This window comes from Salmo salar, chromosome 19 (genome assembly GCF_965601325.2).
Source record: "Salmo salar chromosome 19, fSalSal1, whole genome shotgun sequence".
Taxonomy (NCBI): domain Eukaryota; kingdom Metazoa; phylum Chordata; class Actinopteri; order Salmoniformes; family Salmonidae; genus Salmo; species Salmo salar.
Window position 1 is genome coordinate 2206865 of NC_138309.1, and position 10636 is coordinate 2217500.

Below are 10636 nucleotides of genomic sequence, written 5' to 3' on the forward strand. Positions count from 1 at the left end.
TGTTCGAAACAGCTGGGAACTCAGAAATCTCTAACGTCTGATTTCAGTGCATTCCATAAAATATTAATCCCAGTCGGAGCTAGTTTTTTTAAAATCCAATTTCACAGTCATCACAGATTATTCATTATATCGCAGTTTCTAAACCCAGAGGCACAACATCGCAAGACTTCCGTGAACGCTTGCGAAACAGACCAGGTCGGCGTTTGAAAAGTGAATGAGAATTAAAAAGTATTATCGAAAAAGGAACAACCTAAATTCGAGCCCATGTTTTAAGTAGTTGAACATGTTATTATTCAAACCTTGTGAAAGTGACAAACTGAAAGGTATTAATTTTTGTCAAAAACAACTTTATATCAAAGGAGTGCCTTTGATTTGACAGCCTGCACATACGCAGTTTGGCACGAGACGACTGTTCGAGCCGATGACATGACATCGCCTACGGGTGTGATCGGGGATTTCTAACGGAGAATAAATTTTAGCCTCATAATGTACTTTCTTTGATTATATTGACAAAACACTCAAGTGGCCGCTCTAAAAATGGAAGGCAGTCAGGAGGAGGCAATATCAAGTGGGATCAATCTAGCCAATGAGTGGGCAGATATGCGTGTGACCAACAGGCACAACTTTGATAAGGCTGCAGCCCAAACACTTTATTTTTACCCTCTCAGCCCTAGCACGAGCCACTTTCATTTGTGGAAATCCCAGTCGAAACCAGATGCAGTTTAATTGCTACCATAAGTGGCGGTCCAATACACGAACGTTACCCCATCGGTCCTCGATTTAGCTTGAAGGAGCAAGTGAAGAACTTTGATCACTTGTGGGGTTGATGTGACCCACAATTGTGTCACAATCAACACAGCTTAATTTTTGGCACATTAGACAAATGTATGATGCTAGCTTGCTAAAATATATATATCTATATATATCGGAAGTTTACATACACCTTAGCCAAATACATTTAAACTCAGTTTTTCACAATTCCTGATGTTTAATCCGAGTAAAAATTCCCTGTGTAAGGTCAGTTAGGATCACCACTTTATTTTAAGAATGTGAAATGTCAGAATAATAGTAGAGAGTGATTTATTTCAGATTTTATTTCTTTCATCACATTCCCAGTGGGTCAGAAGTTTACATACACTCAATTAGTATTTGGTAGCATTGCCTTTAAATTGTTTAACTTGGGTCAAACGTTTCGGGTAGCCTTCCACAAGCTTCCCACAGTAAGTTGGGTGAATTTTGGCCCATTCCTCCTGACAGAGCTGGTGTAACTGAGTCAGGTTTGTAGGCCTCCTTGCTCACACACGCTTTTTCGGTTCTGCCCACAAATTTTCTATAGGATTGAAGTCAGGGCTTTGTGATGGCCTCTCCAATACCTTGACTTTGTCCTTAAGCCATTTTGCCACAACTTTGGAAAAATGCTTGGGGTCATTGCTCATTTGGAAGACCCATTTGCGACCAAGCTTTAACTTCCTGACTGATGTCTTGAGATGTTGCTTCAATATATCCACATAATTTTCCTTCCTCATGACGCCATCTATTTTGTGAAGTGCACCAGATCCTCCTGCAGCAAAGCACCCCCACAACATGATGCTGCCACCCCCGTGCTTCACGGTTGGGATGGTGTTCGTCGGCTTGCAAGCCTCCTCCTTTTTCCTCCAAACATAATGATGGCCATTATGGCCAAACAGCTCTATTTTTGTTTCATCAGACTAGAGAACATTTCTCCAAAAAGTACGATCTTTGTCCCCATGTGCAGTTGCAAACCGTAATCTGGCTTTTTTTATGGCGGTTTTGGAGCAGTGGCTTCTTCCTTGCTGAGCGGCCTTTCAGGTTATGTCGATATAGGACTCGTTTTCCTGTGGATATAGATACTTTTGTACCTGTTTCCTCCAGCATCTTCACAAGGTCCTTTGCTGTTGTTCTGGGATTGATTTGCACTTTTCGCATCAAAGTACATTCATCTCTAGGAGACAGAACGCCTCTCCTTCCTGAGCGGTATGACGGCTGCGTGGTCCCATGGTGTTTATACTTGCGTACCATTGTTTGTACAGATGAACGTGGTACCTTCAGGTGTTTAGAAATTGCTCCCAAGGATGAACCAGACTTGTGGAGGTCTACATTTTTTTCTGAGGTCTTGCCTGATTGCTTTTGATTTTCCCATGATGTCAAGCAAAGAGGCACTGAGTTTGAAGGTAGGCCTTGAAATACATCCACAGGTACACCTCAAATTGACTCAAATTATGTCAATTAGCCTATCAGAAGCTTCTCAAGCCATGACATCATTTTCAGGAATTTTCCAAGTTGTTTAAAGGCACAGTCAACTTAGTGTATGAAAACTTCTGACTCATTGGAACTGTGATACAGTGAATTATAAGTGAAATAATCTGTCTGTAAATAATTGTTGGGAAAATTACTTGTGTCATGCACGAAGTACCTAAGTGGATGTGAACTAAGTGGATGTGACTCCAACCTAAGTGGATGTGAACTTCTGACTTCAACTGTATGTATGACATTGATTTTAGAGTTGGAAAATTGGCTTAGTCTCCGAGCTAGCTTCATAAAAAAAAAAAATAATTCTGAAATTGATTGGAATAAATGACCAAACTATAAAACTAGCTAGCCAGCTAGTATGTGTAACTGTTGCTAGCTTGCTACGTTAGCTTGCTAGGTATATTAATAGCTTTAGGTTGGTTGTTACTAATTTCAACTTTAAGATTTCCACCAAGAACGTTGCCTCTCTGATCATCACTCCCCCTTGCTTGGGCAAGGACATTAAGATTGACTTTGAGTTTCCCTGTGTAAGAATTTTTCCCACAACAACCAATTCCAAGAAAGGATAAGCGGGAGCTAGACGGACCGTAGTGCCGCATTGTGGACAAGGACTCCCATTGTTAGGGCAGAGAGACATGTAGGCTATTTTATCAGTATTGCTGCGTTCAAAACAACTGGGAATTCTGAAAAATAAAGGTCAAATCATGACATCAGTGATCTTCAAGTCGGAAAGTCGGACCTCTAGAAAGAGGCCCGAGTTCCCGAGTTGGAATTCTGAGTTGGATGACCTTTCAAATCGATTTTTCCCAACCCGAGCAAATTGCTTTTAGAGTTCCCAGTTGTTTTGAATGCGGCATAGGCTATATCCATAATCTTTGGCGCAGTTCACCTTTAAGTCAGTCAAAAGATACGCTGTGCGTTAAAAAGGTGGATTTTGTGGCGTTCATTGCCACAGTTAGAAACTGTACGGCACAAGTCACAAAGAAATCTAAGAAACTGGACTGCAGAAAAGTTTTTGTGACTCAAGGATTTTACATCTGAAGACTTACAAGGGGTACTGGCGTTGGAAGACCGACCCTAACAGGTTCCCCTTGAGCCTGTGTAGGAATCAGATCTGTTTAATTTAGTTTTATACAGAAAAGTTGTTTGATTTAGTTTAGTTTATTAATTAATTTATTGGTAGCTCTTATGTCTCAGGATCGGACCCTTTTTTTCAATTTCCGCCTAAAGTAAGATGTAGCTCAGGCCCTGAAGCAAGGGTATGCATATTCTTGGTACCATTTGAAGGGAAACACTTTGAAGTTTGTGGAAATGTGAAATGATTTTCGGAGTTATATAACACATTAGATCTGGTAAAAGATAATACAAAGAAAAAAAAAAACAGTTTTTTTGTATTTTTTTGTACCATCATCTTTGAAATGCAAGAGAAAGGCCATAATGTATTATTCTAGCCCAGCTGCAATTTAGATTAATATACCATAGAAGAAGTAGAAGTTCACCTCCAACGTCCAAAGGCGGAAGACTCTATTCCTGTAAATCCACGATGGCTACTCCCGCCTCCAGTAGTTGATCTAGAAGTATTGGAGAGACTACAGAAAGATAGGGAGGGTGTTGATCCATCTGATTTGTTTAAGAGACGTCTGGATACTGTTTATCAGGATTTTATGGCCTTTTACACAGATGGTTCAAAAGATCCAAGGACAGGACGCACAGGGTCAGTATTTGAAGTGCAGGAACGTGGGTTCGCAATCAGGAAATGTATTACAGATCATCTGGCTGTATATAGGGTGGAAATTATGTCCATACTGTTGGAAGTTAAGCCAGAAAGAGTAGTTATCTGCTCTGATTCATGTGCAGTGTTAAGGAGTCTCCAGTCCTTTATATCACGTAGCAGACAAGACCTGCTTTATGAGGTGCTACAAACCCATGGCAGGAGTAAACAAATGGGTATACAGATAATATTTACATGGGTCCCAGCTCATGTGGGAGTGGAGGGGAACGAGGCAGTTGATGTACTGGCTAAACAAGCACTTAGTAGTGGGGATGTGGTAGTTTCGATGAGCAAAGCAGAGGTAAAAAGCATGATATGGACAGTGATGGGGGAGAAATGGCAGGAGCAGTGGAATAGAGATACTAAGGGCAGGCATTTATTTCAAGTTCAGAGGAAAGTTGGGGAGGGGAGAATGACAGGAAGGGACAGAAGAGAGGAGGCTATATTTACAAGATTAAGGGTGGGACACAGCCAGTTGAATAAGACCTTAAATGTGATAGGAAAGCATCCAACAGGAAAATGTGAGTATTGCCAGGAAACAGTGACAGTGGAGCATACAGTATATTTATACAGTATGGACATTGTTGGAGGGAAAGAGACAGGATGAGATCTAGTATGAGGGAGAAGGGGATACAGGAAATTAGTTTCAATAGTATATTGAGTAGAACGTCATTAGATATATTCTCTATTATTTTGTTAAATTTTTTACGGGGCTGGCAGGTACTGTAGGATTTAGTTTCTCCGTCTCTGGCCCACACTCCAGTACAGTAGGTGGCGGTAATGCACCATAACGTTGGATGCCAACCCTCAATAAACCCCACGGAAGAAGAAAACAGACACTCTTTCCATTTCTGTAAATCTACCATGGCTACTCCCGCTTCCAGTAGTTGATCTAGAAGTGTTGGAGAGACTACAGAAAGATAGGGAGGGGTGTTGATCCATCTGATTTGTTTAAGAGACGTCTAGATACGGTTTATCAGGATTTTATGGCCTTTTACACAGATGGTTCAAAAGATCCAAGGACAGGACGCACAGGGTCAGTATTTTAAGTGCAGGAACGTGGGTTCGCAATCAGGAAACCTATTACAGATCATCTGGCTGTATATACGGCTGAGATGATGGCCATACTGTTGGCCTTGCAGTGGGTGGAGGAAGTTAAACCAGAAAGAGTAGTTATTTGCTCATATTCATGTGCAGTGTTGATGGGTATCCAGTCCTTTAGCTCACGTAGCAGACAATACCTGCTTTATGAGTTACTACAAACCCATGGCAAGATAAAATAAATGGGTATACAGATAAGATTTACTTGGGTCCCAGCCCATGTGGGGGTGAAGGGGAAAGAGGCAGTTAATGTACTGGCTGAACAAGCACCATTTCCCCTGAACCGGGTGCACCTGGTTGCAATTACCCCGCAGAGGGTGCATTTCACGATAGGGCCTGTCAAATGTGTGATTGGTTTACGCAGGTGATGTTGTATTGACAGTTCTGGATTAAACACACACGGACAGAAGTAGCATCTAAAGTAGGATAAATAATTAATTCAACCCGCCAATTGAAATAAATGAGACAATTCTTTATTAATGAGCTGGAACATGAATGGTGACAGCTGACACTACAGGCTAGCTAGTATTGTCTGAGAGAATGCCAACGAATACATTTTGTCGCCAGTACGTAGCTAACGTACTATGGCTAGATTAGCTATGCCAACGTGAACTTTTAACAGGAGTTTTGGCAGCTTGACCAATGCACATCCATAGGCGTTCAATGGATCATATCACGCAAATAACTCGCTAAATTGACATGGATTATTATTTTAGCCAACTATAGTAGTTAACTGTTTACAGATTGAATCCAGAGCCATATGGAGTCAGGGTGAATAGCTAGAATGAAATACTGGAATTCTGCCTCAGGATATAAACAGTGCGTGTTAGGTCATGGGTAAAGCATATTATTGTTCTGTTAAGACATTTCTGGAGGAAAACTTGAAAAGGTTTGGAGTGAGATGGCTGGAGTCCCACAGGCAGCCCTGAATAGCTTTGGTACTGTGTCAAAAATAAGGGCAGTGCAGGTTTGTGTCCTTTCCTCTAACCCCTAGACCACATTTGCTCTATGTTTAGGTCTGTTTGGGCTGTGATGCATTGCTTAGGAGATGATGGAGCCAACAGAACATGCCACAGAAGCCGACCCTCTGAAGAGGGAGGAGGTTGAAGGGGTGGAGTGGCACCATCAGCTCAGACCAAGAAGAGTTTGGGTCTGGGCAAGTTGACCCACTGGAGGATGGCTGTCTTCTTCCTCTCCCTCTGCCTCAGCCTCATCATCGTCTTCACCTTCTCTTTCATCATCCCCAGTCCCATCCGGCCGCAATATCTCACCTTCTGGAACCGCACCTTCCTCCAAGCAGGTGAGGAAGAGATACAGTAACACATTATACTTGAGAAGGAAAGTTAAGTGTCTTAATGCTTAACCTTTTTTTTCACTATGGGACGGTTTCCCAGACACTGATTAAGCTTTGTCCGGAACTAAAAAGTCTCTAAAGAGTTCAATTGAAATAGCTTTTTAGTATAGGACCAGGCTTAACCTGGGTCTGGGAAAACAGCCCAAGATGTAATGTTTGTAGATGTAAAATGTACTTCCCTTCTCTCCATCACAGCCACCTATGGTTTCCTGGCCATAGAGGACGCAAGCAAAGACAAAGTGATGGATGTGCTGTTTGTCCTGAAGGACTCGAAGAGCAGTCAGAACATCAGCTGTTTTGACGCAGGTACTAGGAATGCAGGTCTTACAGCAAAAGCTTCACGCTTTACCTTATTAAAAGCATAATAATGAAGTGTATGTACAGTGCCTTCAGAAAGTATTCACACCGTCTGACTTTTCCACATATTGTTGTTACAGCCTGAATTTAAAATAGGACTAAACTGGCCTAAACACAATACCCCATAATGTCAGTGGAAATGAAAAGCTGAAATGTATTGAGTCATTAAGTACTCAACCCCTTTGTTATGCAAGCCTAAATAAGTTCAGGAGTAAAAATGTGCTTAACAAGTCACGTAAGTTGAATGGACTCTGTGTGCAGTAATTGTGCTTAATATGGTTTTTGAATGACTACCTCATCTCTGTACCCCACACAATTATCTGTAAGATCCCTCAGTTGAGCAGTGAATTTCAAGCACAGATTCAACCACAAAGACCAGTGAGGTTTTCCAATGCCTTTACAGAATAAAAATATTCCGAAACATGCATCCTGTTTGCAATAAGGCACTACAGTCAAACTGCCAAAAATATGGCAAAGAAATGAACTTTATGTACTGAATACAAAGTGTTGTTTGGGGCAAACACATCACTGAGTACCACTCTTCATATTTTCAAGCATGGTGGTGGCTGCATCATGTTATGGGTATGCTTGTAATCGGCAAGGACTAGGGAGTTTTTTTAGGATAAAAATACATGGAATAAAGCTTAGCACAGGCAAAATCCTAGAGGTAAACCTACTTCAGTCTGGTTTCCAACAGATACTGGGAGACAAATTCACCTTCCGGCAGGACAATGACTTAAACACAAAACCTAACATACTCTGGAGTTGCTTACCAAGACGACATTGAATGTTCCTGACTGGCCTAGTTACAGTTTTGAGTTAAATCGGCTTAAATCTATGGCAAGACTTCATATGGCTTTATAGCAATGATCAACAACCAACTTGACAGCTTGAAGAATTAAAAAAATAATAATGTGCAAATATTGTACAATCCAAGTGTGCAAAGCTCTGAGAGACTTACCCAGAAAGACTCACAGCTGTAATCGCTGCCAAAGGTGATTGTAACATGCATTGACTCAGGGGGTTGAATACTTATCTAATCAAGATATATTAGAATTTTATTTTTCATAAATTCGGACATTTGTCGAATACATTTTCTCTCACTCTGACATATTTTGTGTTGATAGTTGACAAAAAAAAAGACAATTGAATCCATTTTTAATTCTACTTTGTAACACAATAAAATGGGGGAAAAGTAAAGGCGTGTGAATACTTTCTGAAGGCACTGTAGCTTCTTTTGTAGAATGTTTTCACTGAGAGTCCAGTAAAAGTAGAGGCGGCCAGCCAAAGATTTCTAGAAGACAGGCTAAATTAGTTTCCTCAATACAAAGATACCGTTACCTTTTTCCTACCCTAATGAATCTACCATCATTTTTCTACCCAATATCTTGTCTGCTGTGTTATTGTAAAAGCTGTAGTGTCTGAGATTCAGGTGTGCTTTTTACGTCTTCCAGGTCTGGACACACGTTGTGTGTTTGTGTCGGCGGTAGCCGGGACCAACGGGGAGACTGGGAGTGGCCCTTGGCCCCTGAGTTCCACTGGGCCCATTGTGGTCTGGACGGGCTGAGAGAGATGGACAGAGGCTGCCTGCTGTCCCATTCCAACCAGCTCACTGCTATCGACAAATACACTGGTGAGTGACTTACTCTCGTTTACTCACCTCCATCTCTACTAAAGTCACACTTCAAGCAATCATACTTTCTCTCCTCACACCTCTCCTACTGCACAAATATGTGCCTTCATATCCCACTTTTGCGTAGTTTGGTCAGTGTCTCGCCACTATTTTGTAACCAGACTCACTTCAAAGAAAAGTGGGACAAACGGTCTTCCTACATATTTTTTTAAATGATTTCTAATGGAGGTGGGTTGTAGCTGTGAGTGCATTCTGAATACCTGGTATTTCTGTACAGGAATGGTGATGTGGTTGTGGCCCCAGCTTCCCAACCTGAGCAGCACCCTACCAGTCCTCAGTGTCCCAGACCTGGATGGGGACGCGGTCAGCGACGTGGCTCTGGTGGCCCCCAGCCCAACGCAGGTAAACCTGAAGGGCATCCTTGTTGTCTCAGGATAGTCTCACTCACCAGCATTGTGCCTTATGACACCTGCACTGACTAGGTTTATGTTTTCGGTTTCTGCTTTAAAACTGTACAATAATGTAAGAAAATGTGAGCTTTACATATAGAATGGCAGCCTCTGTGCCAGTAGCTTTAACAGAAGACCTCAAGTCAGTTTGTTCTATTATTATCCTTTGCTTTCTAGACACTGTTGGCGATCCTCTCAGGAAAGACGGGTGTCCAGATTGGCTCAGAGGTGGTTCTGGACACAGCTGAGAGTGCCATGCATCTCCTCTACTCCACAGGGAAAGGCTCCCACTATGTACTGCTCCAAAAAGGTGAGCAAGTCGTCATTTACCAGAGCATGCTAGTGAACACAGTTCTTGATCTGCTGTTAGTATATCATTGAAAAGCCAATAACTCACTGACCAAACTATTGATCTCATAACATTCTATGTCATAGAACACATTGATTTCAGTCCTACTGTATGTGACCTAGTGCACCGATCAGTGAGTTATCCCAGTACAGTGGTTCCTCAATTAAAAGTTTTGAGATTATGCTGCTGGACTTAGTGGTCATTTGTGGTTTAGTACGTTACCCTGAGTCACTGCTTCATTGCGCCAGACCACCGCAAGGGGGAGTTAGAGCACTGATTATGCTTTTGGGTCCCAAGGACTAATGTGTGTCTACCTGACAATGAATGGGCGATATAAACCAAATAGAAACTGGTAATTGTGCACGACTTCAAAATTGAATTTCAATTAACTGAATGATGAGGATGAAGAATGTGATTAAATTTAGAACAATAGTGTAAGAATTGCTATTCCTCTGTCCTGCATGCACACCTGAAAAAATACACGTATTTTTTTGTCTACTTGGTCAGAAGAAGAATGTTTTGGTTATCCTGACCTGGATGCCATGTATTATAGTTTATAAAAGGAAAAATATTACCATCGTCTCTTGCGCATGTCATTTTCCAGATTTGCCCTAATGAAAAATGTCCCTTAGATATGAATTTAGAATCCTCCAATCCTCTAAATGTAATCAGGCTGCCTTTTGAGAATCCGTAGGCGAGCGAGTAAACTCCCACTGCCATCAATTCTACTTGCTAACATGCAGTCATTGGAAAATAAAATTGATGACCTACAATTATCCTACCAACGGGACATTAAGAACTGTAATATCTTATTTTTCACCGAGTCGTGGCTGAATGACGACACGGATAATATAGAGCTGGAGGGATTTTCAATGCACCGGCAGAACAGAGAAGCAACGTCTGGTAAGATAAGGGGTGGGGGTGTGTCTTGTAGTCAATAACAGCTAGTGCGCAAAATCTAATATTAAAGAAGTCTCGAGGTATTGCTTGCCTGAGGTAGAGTACCATATGATAGTCTGTAGACCACAATATCTACCAAGTGAGTTCTCATCTATATTATTCGTAGCCGTCTATTTACCGCCACAGACCGATACTGGCACTAAGAGCGCACTCAACCGACTCTATAAGGCCATAAGCAAAGAAGAAAATGCTCACCCAGAAGCGGCGCTCCTAGTGTCCGGGGACTTTAATGCAGGCAAACTTAAATCAGTTTTATCACATTTTTACCAGCATGTTACGTGCAACCAGAGGGGAAAAAAAACTCTAGACCACCTTTACTCCACACACAGAGATGCATACAAATCTCTCCCCCGCCCTCCATTTGGCAAATCTGACCATAATTCTATCCTCC

General features: G+C 41.7%; 1 protein-coding gene across 2 annotated transcripts in view; it reads left to right on the top strand.

Annotated features, from left to right (window-relative positions):
- The first annotated feature begins 4875 nt into the window (after window positions 1-4875).
- LOC106578279 (protein FAM234A) overlaps window positions 4876-10636 on the top strand; it is a 46183-nt gene continuing 40422 nt past the window's right edge. For both annotated transcript variants that reach the window (XM_082965562.1, XM_082965563.1), the window contains exons 1-6: window positions 4876-5078; window positions 6160-6443; window positions 6693-6803; window positions 8309-8487; window positions 8765-8889; window positions 9114-9246. In XM_082965562.1, the coding sequence (XP_082821688.1) occupies window positions 6320-6443; window positions 6693-6803; window positions 8309-8421 (348 nt within the window). In that variant the 5' untranslated portion in view covers window positions 4876-5078; window positions 6160-6319 and the 3' untranslated portion in view covers window positions 8422-8487; window positions 8765-8889; window positions 9114-9246. The remainder of the gene's footprint in view (window positions 5079-6159; window positions 6444-6692; window positions 6804-8308; window positions 8488-8764; window positions 8890-9113; window positions 9247-10636) is intronic.